At 39.8% G+C, this 18,227-nt stretch overlaps 1 protein-coding gene across 3 annotated transcripts in view; it reads right to left on the bottom strand.

The window, feature by feature from the left end:
* Nucleotides 1-18,227, bottom strand: part of LPAR1 (lysophosphatidic acid receptor 1) — a 73,356-nt gene that overhangs the window by 35,838 nt on the left and 19,291 nt on the right. For all 3 annotated transcript variants that reach the window (XM_056514058.1, XM_056514060.1, XM_056514059.1), the window contains exon 2: nucleotides 12,575-12,743. In XM_056514058.1, coding sequence (XP_056370033.1) covers nucleotides 12,575-12,634 — 60 coding nt within the window. In that variant the 5' untranslated portion in view covers nucleotides 12,635-12,743. The remainder of the gene's footprint in view (nucleotides 1-12,574; nucleotides 12,744-18,227) is intronic.

Here is an 18,227-nt window from a genome sequence, read left to right as displayed (position 1 = left end):
CCAGAATGACATCAGAACTGAAAACATATGATTGCCCTCATGGATGAGACATACACAAAGAGAGGGGAAGGGGACAGGGAGAGAATATGCTTCAGAACAAATTTATTTTTTCAGACCAAATGGCATTCCATAACTCACAAACAATTGCTCTGAGGAATCTAGTAACAGCAACCAGATTAGAAACAACCAGAAATGGTTCCATCTGCTCTGGGAGCCTGCATGAGTTCTGATGTAGTTGTAAATTGCTGAGAGATTCAGTTAAAGGGAAAGGCATGCAATTCATAATTAAGAAAAATTAACTCTGCTAGACACCTTATTTATGTTATCAGTGCACAAAACTGTTGTTTGACTGTAGCAGAAGAATAGCTCTTCAAGGAGGAGGAAATGTGCATTATATTTCTGTGTGGGTTTTAAGTAATTTCATTTTCCATCATTGATATTCCTCCCTGTCCTGTATTAAAACGTGGACAGAACACCCTAAATAAAGATTGTCAGTATTCTCTGAGACCTTGATTTACCAAGGATGATGTATGTCCATAAAAAGTGCTTTTATGAACAATAAAGGAAGAGTGACATTTCTATGAGCACCAGCCACATTTCTAGAAATGGTTTGAAACACACATGCTTTTAAATATAACTCACCAGAACTAACTTATTCCAATTTGAAATAGGAGTGAGCCAAGAAATAAGAAAAGTAATATTTGGCTTAACTAGTGTTAAGAACATCCAACCTTATTTCCTGCATTAAATATTGTCATGGCTATGTCAGAGAACACATGATTAATTTTCTTTGCAGAGTACTCCACTGAGAACAGTTAGGGGGGCAACAAACAAGCCTATATTCCACCAGTTTTGGATAAAACTGTTGGCTTATAAGAAAATGCTTAATGAGTTTCCTTTCTCAATTACTCAAGGTGCAGTTCCTAAAAGGTAAACCTTAAGAAAAGAAACCCCTCTGAAAATATCCTGATTCCTTGTTTAGCATGGGTAGACAACAAAGATGTAAAAAAAAAAAAAAAATTTTTTTTTAAAAAAATCAAACCAAGAAACCTATGTCAAAAAAAGTCTTTTTCTATAAGACCTGCCTTTCCATCTCTGCTTTTATTGCTCTGGAACTCTATCAGCTAAACTTGAATTTTTACAAAAGCAGGACCAGTTTTAGCAATGCAGGTAAGAAGTCCAATCAAGGAACAGACCAACAGCACTAAAATCTGGTAATTTCTTCCCATTAAAACATTCAAAGTAAACCATATGTTTTGGACAGCTCCAATTACTCTGCAGGAAGTGCTACAGCTAACCTAACCTTCTTGTTGAAAACAAAAATGTCCAGAATTGGGAAACAGAATTTGTAACTTAAGTGAAAATAGTATCTGATAAAGATCTCCTTAGAATCACCCAAAGCTGTTTCTGTTTCTTTTCATTTCTACATTTGTCAAAGCAATTAAGCCACTTCCAATAAAGCAGTATACAAAACTTTCCATCTATATTCCAAATGGACTACCTGACATTTAAATTTATGTTAAAGAAAAAGGTCTTGTAAGAAAGATTTTACCTGCAGCCTAAACATTGACCAGAAACATTTGCAGTCCCAGGATAATAAAATGTTAGAATAAATAGTATTTCTCGGCACAATGAGTATAATACTTTTATTGTTCCTCTAGGATACATCAACCCTTGGGTTTGAAGCCTTTTAGCCTTAATTATTTAAGAAATTTTAAAAGTTCTCATGTAGGATCTGTTGCATATAAAAAAAAATATTTATAAGGGACGTTTAACAAAAGGAGACCTAGCTACAAGACATCTGGCTTTAATTCTTTGGTTAAAGACCTTGTAGTAATAACAGGTCAAGTATAAAAACCCTTGAGGGAGAGAGGAAGTCATACGAATGAATTAGTGGCCCTTATAAAAGCTTGCCAACATCTGCATTAATTATGTAATGCACAGGATTTTTAGTCTAGGAATATTTTAGTAGGAATATCTGGATGCAGGATCCAGTGGATATTTGTGATTGTGAATAAATTCTCTTTGCCTGTGTATTTGTCATTCTGTTTCTTTTTCTTTCACTCTGCTGCCCACATATAATGATTCCTGCTCCACTGTTGCTCCTTTAGAAAGAGGCCTGCTACACCTGGAAAAACACATATTTTTAATTCAGAAATTTAAAATGTGTCAGTTATTATGCTTTTACTTTCTTTTCCTTCTTTTTTTCTTTGTCTTTTTGTTTTGCACATGGGCTTAAAATGTGAATTATTTCTTGATTGTGCAATATTCTCCCCTATCTTTTTTTTTGAAATATGAAATAAAATATGACAAAAATTATGACTTTTTCAGAAAATGCCAAGCCAAGGTGGAATGCATGTACACACATAAGAGTATGCAAAATAATACAGAGCCAGACTTGTTCAATTTAAAAGCATGACAGAACTTGAGCAATCTCAGAGAAGTTAGCATGAGGCTCACTTGCTGCTTCTCTCATTTTGAAGACAGAAAAACAAAGTGCTGTGTTCATGTAAAGTATTTTGGAGAACTTTTTTTAAGGCATTCTAATCTAAAACCTGGGATCTCCTGTAAAAGTAATATTTTCACCACTCACCTCCCCCTCCCTCATCCAAGGGAAAGAAGAGAAGATGAGATAGTTTGCTGGCAAAAGTTCAAACAGGGGACTTCCAGACGATCAGCTTTCTCAGATGCCATCTTAAAGGAAGGTTTTGACCTCCCAGGTCACAAACATAAAAATCCCAAGGCATCACATTTAGCCGTGATGCTGACTGGAAAGGCTCAAGCAGGACAGAAACGCACTGTATCTCTCAGCACTCAAAGTGTTAACATACCACAAAGGCATATGCAAGCAGGCAGACCCCATCCCCTCTCCTGCCCCTGCAGGAAAAGGGGCAGGGAAGTTTATATTTTAATTTCCTGAAGTTTCACTGAGTGTGTTTCACTGCCTGTGTAAGCCAGATGTGTGGTGCCCGGAGATTTACCTCATCCATTCAGTATATCTCAACAGAAGTATAAAACAAACTGAGCTGCAAATTGCCCATGTTAACTAAACCTCTAGGATGCATCTGTGTGGAAGAAGTAAACACTGAGTTATAAACCAACAAGACATAAAGAAAAATGGAGTAAAAGCAGGCTAAAAGGAAAGTCTCCTCTTGGCATATGAAGATGATCCAAGACACATTTGCCCCAAATCAAAGAAAATCACAAGTACATGGAACTGAATCTATTATCAGGAGACATAATTAAAACCACAGCACAGTGCACACAGACCAGGAAATTTGGCACCAGGCCTTAATAAACAAAACTCACTCTTCTTCAGCAGTTAGTCATCCAATTCACCTTGGCACTGGCCTTTTCAGGCACTATTTGCCTGGTGTCCTTTCCTCTGCTTGTATGGGATCACACCACCAGTGGGAACACTGGGAAGAGGAGCCCATGCAAGCTGTCCCATGTTTTGTGCTTGCTTCTGCCCCACCTCTACATGGCACCCTAAAGAATAGGGTGAGGATTTGGATCCACAGCAGCTGGACCACTGGCTGTCCTTGGGAGAGCAGCTCATCAATACCTGCCCCTCCTGGGGCAGAGACAGGAGGGAAGAACATACTGTCTGCCTGGAGCAGAAGGTGAGAGGGGTCTCTGGATCCTGCCAGCTCCATGGTGAGTGACAGCTCACCTGGTAAGGGCTGGGTATGGAGAGAGGCTTGGGGTGGAAATCAGACATCAAAAAGTTTTCAAATACTATTGATTTATCCTGCCTAAATGAAGCATTAATAAGCACAAGGTGCCTGAGGGGAAGATGATCAGTTTACAAACCTCTCTGCAATCTCAGAGTTTGGGGCACTCCTTGTTCTGTCAAACAAAAAAGGCAAGGCACTCTCTCCCCACCCCTAGTACCCATGGTGCATCTATTTCTTGTTGAGAGAAACAGAGTGGGACATTACTTGAATACTAAGGTCTGTTCACAGCACTTTTCAAACTTGTAAGCCACAAAAAAGAGTCCATATCAAGGAAATTCCTTAAAAATATCTTAACCCTAAACTCTCCAAACACACTCTGCTCCTCTCTTTTTTGTCTTTTGCTGAATTAACCACCACATGCCACTGTTTTCTTACCTAGAACACAGAGGAGATGAAAAGCAATTAATTTTTCTAATACTGGTGTGGTAAACTAAAACTACAAAACCATAATAGCTGTCTTATACCTTTACATTTAGTAAATGTATCACTGCTTTCAGCCTAGGTAAATATCTTAAGTTTACCAACATACCAGAAAGGGCCAAGCTGAAAAACTTCAGGGAACTACCAATTTTCAAAATCCCCAAAGGAAAGTATAGATTATCTTTAAAATAAGGATAAGCAAGTAAGCATAGTTATAATTCAGTCAATATGTAAATACCTCAACCTGTAACTGCTAAATGTGAGGTTTACGAAAGTAAAGTTGCAACAGATGAGAAAAAAAAATCCAATCTGCAAAACCATTGTCTATTACCTAATGAAAAACATAGACTATTTTTCAAAGAGCAGAACATGAAAGAAAAACTTTAAAATAAAGTAGAAATGATGTGTTTCCTTTAAAGACAAAAGTAGAATTTTAAAAAGTCATGAAGTCACAAGACAAGGGTCCTGATTCATACATATTTTTCATCTGCACAATAAAAGTATGAAAGCCTATCACCAACATAGAATGGCTTCTCCTCTTCAGAATGGCATCTCCCTAAGTAACTGTTCAATGGACTTAAAGATAAACCTGTGTAATAATATGGGGTGGTTCTGTCACAGCAGGTTACTTCATTTCACTAGATTCATTTTGCCCCTCACAAACCTGACAAAACAGGAGGAAATTAATCTCTCAGCAAGGGGATCCCTTTAATGCTATTAAAACATCCTAAAGCATGAAGTTACTTAAGGATCATATAGCAACAGCTAGAGCATCCAATAATTTTTAGGATGTTTTTGCAGCAGACTGTATTACTACAGTGTCTTGGAGATGACAAATGTCTCAGCTACCAGAAATTCAACTGAGAATTTCTCTGTGTCCTACAGTTTATACATGGAAATGCAGCTCAACATATCTGGGTGCTCAGTGTATTAGAGAGACCTAGTCACCAGCAACAGTGTGAAAAGAGGCAGTTTTACTTATGGAAGTATAATTCATAAGTGACACAGATCCCATTGATTAACTATGATTATGACCTCCACAGATTGGCTATAAAACCATGGAGGTTGTTGACCTTCCAAAATTCTGCAAGCAAAATTATATTTAAGAAATTAAAAGCTAGTTGGGATTTCAGATTTTCAGATGAGCTGTGTCCCTCACAAGTACTACAGAAATGTTCATAGGAAATTTTTCCAGTAGAGGAGGAAATGAAGATGCTTGAATCAGGGCATAGTTCTACATGATCACACCCTCATATAGATTCTTAGACTGGCTTATTTATGTTGATTATTAAGGATTTATTTTTTCTATGGCACCCCATCTCTGCTTCCCCAGGTCCTCTCAAAGGGAGATCCCCACTGTAATGTTGAGATATTGCAAAAATAATGTAATCTGCTGCGATGCACGTAGAGCATATTGAGCCCAAATTTGGTTCTTAAGCCCAAATGCTCCATACAAAGTACAGAAAGGGCTTCTGCAAAGCTCATAAAGACTTATTTTCCTTTGGGGTAGCTTTCATGACAAGCTGATCTTCACAAACACTAGCCAAACATGGGCACAGGCTCAACACTTCGTGGCTTTGTGGGAGACGCAGGAAGACAATTATATTCCATCATCTCGTTTAGTGACTGAAATACTCCAACTCTTACGCCTTCAGAAAATGTCTTTGCTGTGATGCTGATCTGGCTGCTCCACTAATCCACTCCCAGCTGCCCACCTGCCTTACCCTCAACCCGAGCAGCATAGACAGACATCCAAACTGCAGCGAGCCCCTGAACGCTGCTCTGAGGATGAGTGCAGGTCAGAACAGAGCCCAGCTTGGGAGGGGTTTTCTGGAGAGGTGCAGCACACAGAACCCTATCTATCTGTGCCCTTCAGAAGCCAGATTAGAAGCAGCTGGAGGGGAAAAAAAAAAAAATCTGCACCTATAACATGCCAAATGAGTTTTCCTGCGCAATGATTTACAATGTGCATCCTTTAGGCCCAGTTAGTAAACCAAGCTGGGAGTTAATTATTGGCTACAGCAGCTCAAAGACTGCAATTTTATGCTGAAAAAACACTGTGGACTACACTAGGGTTGCTTCCACCTCCAGAGCACACCTCCCCTGCTCCTCACCAGCAAACGAGAGCACTTGGGAGAGTTTAGCCTACAAGCTAAATGCTTATGTCAATAAGCATAGCAAATTTCATTTTGGGACTGGAAATAAGAGATTTACAGATGGAAATAGGAAGACCCTTCTGTGTTTACAATAGCAAATACCATTTCTTTTCATTAAATATATGTTAGACAATTTGGGTTTCTTTTGCTTTGATATAATGAAATATTTGTGAAATATATAAACAGACTATAGACAAATCTGTTTCAGAGCTTTAGAAACAATGGGTTCTCTATAACTAACTTGTTCACACATTACTGAGCAGTTGCCTTTAAGGCAGTATTGTCTACTTTAAACAAAATGGAGATGCATTCTGAACCTCCAGTAATCTCACCTAGTAAATTTTTTTTTAAAAAAATGTACTGGTATTTTAGTTTCCCCTATGATGTCTGTAACTGGGTGGATTTATTTCTAATCATAAATAGTTTTTTCCAGACGCACCATTTCCTTTTGTTCTCTTGTTTGCTGTATTTACCACCACCAGAGGCCTGTTTTGGTAACAAGGCTAATTTGTTTATTCAGCTGAAGGGGGACAAAAAAATCCACACACTTGTTGACTGCAAAAACTTGGGCACCAAATCCAAAATGCAAATTGTGTTGTGCTTCACTGGGGGAAGGGGTGACAACAGCTGTGCCAGCCCACAGCAGCCTGTTCTCAAGCATATTATGAGAAGGATAACCTTTCTGTGGCAATAATAGCTTAAATCTCCTCCACTCCAATTCAAACAAAACAAGGAGAAAATAGAGATGTATTCAATGGCACAGAGTAGGAGAAGTGGTTTTTGGCTCTGGCCATGAAAAGCCATTCTAAAGGAAACTGCTCTAGATTTCTCTTTGGAACAGCTGCAAGTCAGTTATTTAAACGTTCTCATTTGCTTCTAGTATTTGACTGATCCACTGCTGGCAAAAGCAAAGAGAGAATGATGAATTTTTGTTTTTGTCTTGTTTTAAGCATTTCTGAGGCACTGTTGGAAGTCCCTGGTTCATTAAGTAACTGGAGCTCAAATGATTACTTCTTCAAAGCTTTTACTGCAGAATTCATCTCATGCCATTCACAAAGAGAGAAAATACTAATCACTTCAGAGAATACTTTCATCAGTATGGGTCTCCACTTGTGATGTTTCTACTTTTTTTTTTTTGCAAATAGCAAAGCCCTCTGAGATGCTAAATGCTTCTTACAGAATTATTTAACTTTGTTTAATGCATTATCAGACAAGTCAGGTTTCTATGAGATCATTTTATTTATCCATATTTGAGGTATGAAGTCATAACATGTATACAAAATATCTCGAACTTAAAAATTAAAAAGTTCTGTTACATTTTTATTTCTCCCTTTTTAAGAGCAGAAGAGCTTATATAATCAGAAATCACTAGGCTGTGATTTATTGTGAGATCTTTTTTGCCTTACAATGAAATCCCATGGCAAAAGCCCAAAGAGTATTTGGGAAATTTTTTGTTTCATTGACTTCTTTGACATTTTGTGAATGCTGTCCCTTAACTATTTTCTATTTCAGATCACAGCTCTGGACAGGTAAACTACCTTGAAACTTTACTTATCCTTCACCTTTACACATAACCAGGATGCCTGTGCTCTTAATCACCATGTTTTGTGTCTGGCAACAAGCAAGATACTGGGGGTGGAAGAGAGGAGATTTGAATAAATTTGTGCATTGGGAGGGTACGAAGAAACACGACAGCAGCAAACGTGTGGCTTCAACAGAGGATTCTAGAGAAGCACCAGAAGCAGGTCCTGTGTTGGCACACTAGCTGTAAGAATATTTAAGACAGTAATAGCCATTTCACATCTGGTACCCAGAACTGACTTTCAAAATCTTTTTCAAAATGTGAGCCTTTTGTTATCTGACTCAGAGGATAAATCTTGGGAAAATACCATTTCCCACTAAATTAAAAGGAACTTCTCTTATTGTGGTGCCAAGACTGGAGTCCAAGCAAAAGCCTATCAGAAGGAGCTCTGGTTTAAAAAAAGGTCCTGCTGAGGTCTCAGGGATTCTCTCCCAGGAGAAATAATCTTGTTTGCCTGGTGCAGTCAAAGGACTGATGATAAGCAGAGGAGTATTTATTACTGCAATGTATAAACACGTATACATATACATATATAGGTATAGATATATATATGAAATAGATAGTATTTACTTCTGAGTCTAAATTGACCAAATGTGAAGTAAGCCAACTATGCTGGCAATGCCAAAAGAAAGTTTTAAGATAAAGATTAAAAAAGAAACAAAAAAAAAAAAAAATTCAAAGTAAAGTAGCGAAACTCTTCTTTTTGCAACTAAGATGCCATCTAGCTCATGCAAAAGGCATGCAATGTCACTTCCAAGTTAAAAAAAAAACAAAACCTTCCTTAAAACACTAGTCTCTAAATTACTTCTGCAGCACACTGTGGCATCTCCTCAATTTCAAAAGGCAAAATAATGTCCTCTGGGGGTGGGAAAAAATATTTTAATCAATATTCTTTTCTAAACTGTATCCAAAATTCATTCCAAACATGAAAGACAAAAGCCCATGCAATCCAAGTATGAAAAGTGCTTTAATTCAACATTTAATCTAGCAATTGTCTCTTATACATATGTATCTCACTATGTTCTTGTCTATTAAAAAGCTCTTCCTTACTCACAGAAACATACAGATGCCTCCCAGCAGATTGTCTGGAGACGTTATTCTTTTATATATGATTGAAGACTGTTATCAACTGTCATATCCACAATGATTTACTGCAATCTGTGGGAGTTCATGCAAGCATTTAAGTCTTATATAGATACCAATTTTGAGCCTACTTTTACAACATGAGGATGACAGAATGGTATTTTTTCTACCATAATCTCCTACACTGAGATACCAGTCTTTCCTTTGCTTCTTTTTGTAATTTCTTTTTGGCTCTCAAATCAAATCCCATCAAAGCACAGTTTCTAAAACTTTATTATGCAGGAAGACCTCTGCATAACTAACCAAAAACCAGAATAATCTATTTAATTCTATTCTTAGTGATGTAATTCCAGGCAGAATTTGTTCAGCAAAAACTCCCGGCAGATCCAGGATACATTGAATTTATTCAACCCAACAGAAAGGTTGAATGACCATGCTGATCATCAAGTCCTTTACAAGTGATAGCTTTTCTAGCTTTTCTCTACAGCTGCTGTTATTCTCCTCTTGAGAAGGCATTTGTCCTGAACAACAATCCTTAGGTACACACAAATATGAAACATGCTGCAGTCAAGCAGACTACATGACTGAAATCTCCTTGGAGCAGAGGGTAGTGGCTGGGTTTCCATTATGGTGAGGGCTGGCAAATTGGCTACATTGGACCACTGCCTCAAACACACCAAAGAAAAGCTACATACTCACCATGGTAGAGGCAGCAACTGTCTGTCTGGAAACATACCCTGTAAAGATTGCCACTGCTTGGAAGGAATACCATCTCAGGCCTTGAGAGACACATCTTGTAGCGACATGGAGTGCCAGAGGGAATCAAATCAGACAATGGGACTCATTTTCAAAGAAACCTCATGAAGTCCCAGGCAAAGAAACAGCACTGAGTGGATATACCACATCCCTTATCATCCCTGATCCCCTGGGAAGATTCAGAGGTATAATGGACTGCTGATGACCATGTTAAGAGAATTAGGTAATGGGCCATGGAAGCACTGGGATGCAAATTTAGCAGAAGCTATTTAGTTGGTTAACACTGCCCTGGTCCTACCCAAAAACAATCCCTTCACACTGTAGGAGGACATACAGTCCCTGCATTACACAGGGAAGTGGCTGGGGAAGTCACTGTGGGTTTCTCTTCTCACTAAGGCAAACGCATTTGTGGGATTGTCTTTGCCCAAGGCTCTGCGTGTACTTGGTGGGCAATTATTTGGTGGGTAATGCAGAAGGATGGGGAGACATGGTGTGTGCCTCAAGGAGATTTAATCCTGGGGCAAAAATATAGTGTGGTGTAAGTTGTATGCTGCAGGAAGTAAAGTAGCAGGAGTGACATGAACTGATGAAAGACTTATTTTGTGAGGAGCAAGAAGGATGCGATGACAGTCTAGGCTGGGCTGGTGTTAGTGTCCAGTGATCAAGTATACCACTTCTCCTGTCCTTTCCACTCATCCTGATGGACTGGAGATCTGGAGGGATGAAGGAAACCCATGAAACAGGAAAATAACATCTATCTGTGAAAGCACAGGGGACAGTAGTTAATGAAAATGTGTGTTTGGTAGAGATGGTTTAAGGATGTAGGTTAAGATGACTGTGTGTGTAAAAAGGGGTTCTAGTAATGAAAAATAAATACAAAGGAAAGGTCAGAAGATACATGAATTATATGGGATCTTAGTGTGACATAAATGGTATGGAATAAGGGGTGGAGATTATATTGGGTTTGGCTGAGCAGGAGCTCCTTTCCCCAGAGCAGCCCCCGCAGTGCTGCTTTGCACAGGGAGTTGGAAAGGTGCTGATAACACACCAGTGTTTTGGCTATTGCTGAGCAGCACTGGCACAGCACCAGCACTGTCTCTCCAACATTCCTCCCTCCATCAAGGGGGCTGGGGGTGGGCAGCAAACTGGGAGGGGACACAACCAGGGCAGATGGGCCAAACTGACCAAAGCAATACTCCAGATAAAAAACCTGAGGGAGGGCAGGAGGAGGAATGGGAGGCATTAGTAATTTTACAGTGTTTGCCTTCCAGAGCAGCTGCTCCACATGCTGAAGCCCTGGTTCCTGGGAAGAGGCTGAGCATCACTCACTGACAGGATGCAGAGATTAATTTCTTTTCCCCTTCACTTATACACACAAAAACTTCCTTTTTCTTTTTTTTTTTATTTTTTTTTTTTTTTTAGAAAACTGCCTTATCTCTACCTTCAAGTTCTTCTCCGTATTATTCTTTTGCCTGTTCCACTGGGAAGGGGATTGACAGAGCAGCTTGATGGGCAGCTGGTGCTCAGCCAAGGTTAACCCCCTACAGTCATACTTAAAGAAGGCTCTGAGGAGGCAACCTACAAAGACAGGGGTGCAAATGTGTGGTGATGCCTGCAGGAACCTGTCCCCAGAAAGGGAGAGGAGTCTGGCAGTAGCTATGCCGCCTGGGACACAAGTATGCAGCATTCACCTCCTACCAAGTATTCTACTGTGCTGTAAAGAAACAAAATCCTTCTGGAACCATAACAGAGACTCAAAAAACAACAAAAATACACTAGTCCTCCATTTGAAAGACAGGAAGAAGAGTAGCACTAGGAAGTTTCTCAAAGCAGACTTTGGATTTAGCTCATATCACATCATCACCCGGTAGTGGACGTTTTTTCTTAAATTCACAGAGCCTAGGGATCTTTGAAACATGGCACTTCTCAGTGCATGTTGCTAAGAGCTGTAGTTTTTTGAGTTAAAGAATCTACAGCAAACAAGAATAACAAAAAATAAGCAAAATAAATATTGGATATCAAATTTTCTGATAATTACTTTAATTATTGTGGTGTCTTTTCCAGTAAAAGACACAACACACATCCTTAAATGTTTTAAATTGTAACAGGCACTTGGGTCTCTATGAAGTCAAAAGACTTTCAAAATGCTTTGCTGAAATGAAATCTTCACTGTTATGACCATCTCATTCTCTGTCTGTAGTTTTTACTTTATCAGGGTACTCAAGTACTTGGTGTTCAGTACATGAAGCTAAGATATCACTTTTATAAATGGGTCTGAGACACACAGTGGTTTTATGAAAGCAAGATTAAGGTGGTAGTAATGCTAAATGTGTTAATTTTATTACTGCTTTTCACTTAAAACTTTTCTGATAAGAACACTGAACATGAAGGTTCCTTTGGTGTTATTCCAAGTTATCCAAATTACAGTCTCTATTTATTTATTAAACACAGTAAAAATCAAGCTGTAGTGGAGTGATCTCTTACATGGAATCATATTTTGCCATATATTTTCTTCTACAAATAGTACTGTACCACAACAACGTTGTGTGTCAAAGTACAAAAATACACTTAGTAGGTGATGAGTGTCCTTAATATAGTATTTCCAGAAAATTCCCCTGATGACTCAAAATGAGAGAGGAGAAGAAGCTAGGATTCAATGAGGAGATAAGAACGGGCTGAAGATGAAATTTGCTAGAGTTTCATCATGATCTATTTGTATGAATTGAGATTTAGTGAGAAGGGAATGAGCCCTGCCAAGGAAGTGATGTTCTCCTCAGAGAAGCTGCTAATAGCTTCCTTTATGCCTGGCAAATGGAACTGAACCTGCCACATCCACTCACCTCAATCACCTCAGGCTGGGACATCATGGACGACGGCACCAAATCAGTGGGGATATCCATGGTGGCTCCAAGTGCCCCTGCTGTCCTTGCACTGCTCCTCTGCACCAGCAAGCTCTTGGTAGGAACACAGAAGCCCTTCCTCAGACTCTAGTCATACTGATATTTGTTCCTAATGGGAAAGGAAAAAAACCTGTTGAGAATAAGAGAACTGGGTAGGCAGTCAAGACACAAGACCCTGGGCTGCTGCAAAACCAGCCTGAGTTTGTACAGCACCACTTGCTGACATGACCACTCACAATAGAGGAGAAGCTTCAAAAGGCATACTGTAATTTGATCCAGAGCAGGAAAAAAATTCATTTGACAAGACAAACTAGAACTCACACAAACTGAAATCAGCAAGAAGGCTAAGGCACAAACTGCTTTGCTTTTGCAAGGAAATATGGTCACCTGAAGAACACTGGAACTGTGCTGACATTTATCTCCCTCACAACAAAAGAAAAAAGAAAATCCCCACATAAGAATACCCATAGAATTACTTGCTGGAATTCAGGATATATTTATTCCCTCCATTCAGTGATCACACAAACTTTACTTCTTTGTTAAGAAAAACAACTTACACATTATGACTTAAAAATATGACATCCTTTTTTCCAGGAAGTCACAGATTTGTAAAATTTAATCAGCTTATTCAACTTTTTTTTTATTTATTCATAAAGTTAACTCCATACTTATCATGTTTATCAAGATCAGTCCAGCTTCCACAGATATGCTCTTTTCTTTTTCTACTCATGTGCAAAGAAAACAAACAAAAACGTAGAGGGGGAAACCCCTGTAAATGTTCAAGATATTAATCCCATTAAAAAATTCTACACTAAGACTACTGCTAGCTTTTTCCCTTAGCCAGACCAGACATATACAAGACAACCCATAAATTAGTCACCACAGAAAGGATTTTGGAGAGACACCTACCGCTGTCTTCATCTATTATTTCCTATTCTGCAAGTGGTGGCAGAAATCTACTCCTGCAAAGTGCACTCAGCATTCAATAAACATATCAAAAATTACTCCAAACTTCAGTGGTATTTTTCAAACTGAGGCCATGCTATAGTTACACAGACAATGCCAGTAACTTTCCTGGCCATAAGTTCATTTTTTGAAAGGCAACACTTAGCAAGCCAAGAAAGAACAGATAAGTGTTTTAGGAAAGTTATGCTCCACATGCTTTTCTGATTCAGTTATGTCTTTTTTTTTTGGTCTTGTTAATTTAAACTCAGCCTTTGCACGCCACTGTGGAAATTATTTCTCCTTCTTAAAAAGCATCATCTTGAAATGCCTGCTTCACATTTCAACACATCCCCACATGCCTTACGTCACATGTAGCTGTCTCATCTTCCAAGCTCTAGGATCACTTTTTCCATCTTTATATAGCTTCCCAGTGACCCCTATTCTTTCCTACTCAGTTCTTGCTAGTAACCTTTCATTCTTTCCACTCCCTGCTCCAAATTTCTTCTCCTATACTCATGGGGAGAACAGAAAATGGGGACATAGCTTCTCTCCAAGATAATCTTCACAAAGTAAAAGAACAAACGCAACCTTCAGGCTTCCTGTTTTCTTTCACAAATGAGAGTTGAATTAATTTTCTGAAATTCACTAATTTTTCTATGGACAGATGAGGGAAGCAGCACAAACTTGGAATTCTGACTTAGGGAAGCTTCTGCAACTTGAGAGTGATTTTCAGTAAAACTCTATCAACAGCCTGAAAATCCTCAACCAACATATCCCATCCATGTCTTGTGAGCTGTTGCAACTGTAACTTAAATAAGATCTCAAAAGACATTTTTTCTTAAAAAACATGCTTAAAAGCAGCAGTTCCACTGCACCTACTTTACAACAGGTCATTATTAGTTTCTTTTAAAATCTTTTCTCTTAATCCTGAAATGCTGCCACTTTTGGATAACGAAGGTGGGGAAAACAATACAGTTGAAGCTGATTTTAGGGAATACTGTCTAAACCAAAACCAAAGGTATGCTTAGAATCCTGTTTGTCAAACAAAAAGGAGAGAAAAGAAACATTTTTAATAGGGGGCATCATAAAGAAAAAAAACCCTGGAAAACTAAGAAAAAAAAATCTGAAGTCTGTCCAACTTACAGTGTAAAGTACTAATTGACACCAGATGTATAGGTCCTGTAAACTCATCAAAGAAAATAAAACATTTGAACACCATGTAAAAAGGTAAGAAAGTATAAAAAAGGTCTCACAAAAAATGACACACTTCCTGATGTCACATCTGAATTTTTGCCATCTGAAATTATTGTTTTGGCATCACTCACCTCTGGCAGCCTTCACTAAACAATGCTGCTTGCAGTTTATTCATTCAGCTAACAAATAAATGAATCAACCCACCATGGCAGCCTTACCAGTCATGAAGAAAAATGAACGCCACCCTCCAGGAAGAACAAGAACAATGATGTGCCCTGCATAGCATTTCATTTTACTACTTGTTGGAGTGATAGGTAGCAAAACTGCTGTCCTGAGTTGAGATAAGAACAATTTATTGGAAACTCCAATGAGGTAAGAATATGAACAGTAAAAGCACCAATACTAATAAGTATACATAAAGAAGGTTATTTACATGCAAAAGTGCTCAAAGGCTGACCTGGTGCCATGCTGGCCCTGAGATAATGAACTATGTGTTCATAGACCCTCTGTGCCTGTGTTTTTCTTCCAGACTGCAAGCCTCCCCTCTTTCTTGGAAATAAGATTCCCTTACTTCCAGCCTCCTGTGGTGATGTGTGTGGCATAGAACAAGCACCCAGGCATGCCCACAGGGCTCCAGGTTCTGACCCCCCATGGCTACTGTGAGAAAATAACTCTGTCCTGGCCAAAAAAGAAGCACTATGCACCCCTTATTCTATGTCAACTACACCATATCCCATTCCTATACCTTCCAACTTTACACACACACATGTGCAGATACACACAGACACAGGCATCATTTCCATAGTCAATGGCCATCCCTCCAAGATGTCTCTGGTGTTCATTCAGTCCATGACTGTGGGCTCTATGAGGAGCTCACATCTGGTGTATCTGGAGCATCCATTTTCATCGTCCTTGGTAGTTGTGGCATATAGTGGCAGCATCATCCAGCAACTAGTATTATTTAATTCAGCATTACAGACTCCTCTCACCCAAAAAGCAAATCCTTTTGAGGTACACACCATGTTTCCCCATCCCTCTGCATTACCCACCAAGTGCACTCAGGCCCTTCAACAAAAAGAATCCCATGGATGGGTTTGCCTTTTCTTGAAACAGCACTAATCCAAACTGTCTTCCTTACACATTTCTCATATGCACTACTGCAATTTTATCTCCTTCTGCCGTACATGGAGGTTTGGATTGGGCAGTGCCAGCTCATATCATAGAGTCTCTAATACTAGAGTCTGTAGTGTTAACCAGCCAGGTGGCCTTTGCTAAATGTAGATGCCAATGTTTGAAGGTCCCACTACCCATTATTTTCAATATAGTTTATGGAAGTCCACTGCACTGTTCAATTTCCACAGACTGGTGCATGATAAACCCACTCAATCCCGTGCTCTCTGGGCCAGGTGTCTATTCCTGAAATGAGTCCCGTTGTCTGACTCAATTCTCTCAGGGGTACCATGCCTCCAGAGGACTTGTTTTTCCAGGCCCAGGATGGTGTTCCGAGCAGTGGCATGAGGCACAGGGTAGGTCTCCAACCACCCGGTGGTGGCTTCCACCATGGTCAGCACATAGCGCTTGCCTTGGCGGGTCTGAGGCAGTGTGATATAGTCAATCTGCCAGGCCTCTCTGTACTTGTACTTGGACCACCGCCCCCCATACCAGAGGGGCTTCACCCGCTTGGCCTGCTTGATGGCAGCGCACGTGTCACAATCGTGGATAACCTGGGAGATGCTGTCCATGGTTAGATCCACCCCTGGATCACAAGCCCATCTCTGTGTTACATCTCTGATGATCAGAGGCATCACGAGCCCACTGAGCCAGAAGTAAATAGTGTTGCCAGTCCAGATCCACCTGAGACACTTCAGCCTTGGCAGTTCATCCACCTATCTGCTGTTGCAGTGTTCTTCACAAACCTGACTCTTGGGTGCATGTGCTTCTACACACTTTTACAGCAACTCCTTGACCTAGGCAGAGAAGCCTTGCCACAATTCAAAAGTCCAGATGTGCTTCCCTCTGTGCTGCCAATTGTCTTTTTCCCATCATTCCAGCCACCCTCACAGAGCATTTGCCACCATCCATGAATCAGTATAGAGGTAGAGCACTGGTCACTTCTCTCATTCAGCTATATCCAAACCCAGCTGGATGGCTTTAAGTTCTGCAAACTGACTTGATCCATCGCACTTCACAATTTGCCATATAGGATTCTGTGCAGCAGTTTTCATTTTTGGTATATCCCTAAGATATGGCACAAACAGTCAATACCTCATTTTCAGGTAGCTAATTATATGGCACATATCATCCCTACCTCCTCCACCTCTTCTGATGATAATCTGAAATTTTTGCTTTTGTACCAGTCCATGATGACTTCTGGTGATTTGGATTTCCTGTTTGAACTTGCTGTGTGATCAACATAGCATCACTGGCATGACGTGTTGAAGGGACTTTCCCTTTGAATATCCAGTCCAGAACTGGGTAGCCAGGGTGCCAGGAGGAGCTATACTTTTTGTGCCAATGACTTCTGAAGCAGATTGATCCCCTTCATAAGCTGCCAGATATGCTTCTTCAGCCAGAGTGTAGGATGCCTTGGATCCTTTTTATCACTGACTTCAGAATCCCAAGGGCTGTCCTTGAGTCTCTCCAGGTACTTACAAGAGAGTCCAGGAAGGTCCATTCTCCCTGACTGTGGTGTAGGGCACACTTTTTACTTCCTGTCCCATCCTGGCTGGCCCAAGGGCTACAGTATGAACAATCTACTGTATAATCTGTTCAAAAGCTTGTTGTTCAGGATCCATCCTGAAATCATTCTTCTTCCATGTCACCTGATAGAGAGGGCTTACAATCTCACTCTACTCTGTAATATGGATCCTTCAAAAATGCCTAAGAAAGTCTGTGTTTCCTTCTTGCTGGCTGGTGGGGACATAGCTAAAGATTCCTTGATCTTACTTCACCAAAAACCAGGATGCCACTAAGGCATAAGGACAAGCCAAACTAATTTAGGTTGCTTAGAGGAATATATTTAATGCAGGTATCTCGGTGTGTGCACTGAGCTGAGCTACCTGCATTTAGTGCATTCCTCAGTGGAAGTGTTGTGATCTTTATAATTTCCTTCTTATTCTGCTCTCTCTCTGTTCTATGTGGTGCTGTATATGCAAATGAGGATAACCCCCTGCACTCTGCTCAGTACTTAAAAAAGCTGCAAGAAGGTAATAGCTGTGATTCAGTACTGGGCAAAAGAACCAGAAAAGAAATAAAAGAGATTTCCAGACATTTGGTGCAGCCCATTGTTGTACACTTGCCCTAAGGTTCCTCTGAACAACAGAGAACAATTTTTTTCCATTTAATGAGACTCCCTATTATCTCCCCATCAAATTTCTGATGTCTCAGCAAAGAGACTACCATTTCTTTTGCCTCAGCAGATGTACTAACAGTCTGGAAGCTAGCACAGAATTAA

Source organism: Oenanthe melanoleuca, chromosome Z (genome assembly GCF_029582105.1).
Source record: "Oenanthe melanoleuca isolate GR-GAL-2019-014 chromosome Z, OMel1.0, whole genome shotgun sequence".
Taxonomy (NCBI): domain Eukaryota; kingdom Metazoa; phylum Chordata; class Aves; order Passeriformes; family Muscicapidae; genus Oenanthe; species Oenanthe melanoleuca.
This window is presented reverse-complemented; position numbering and strand designations above follow the sequence as displayed.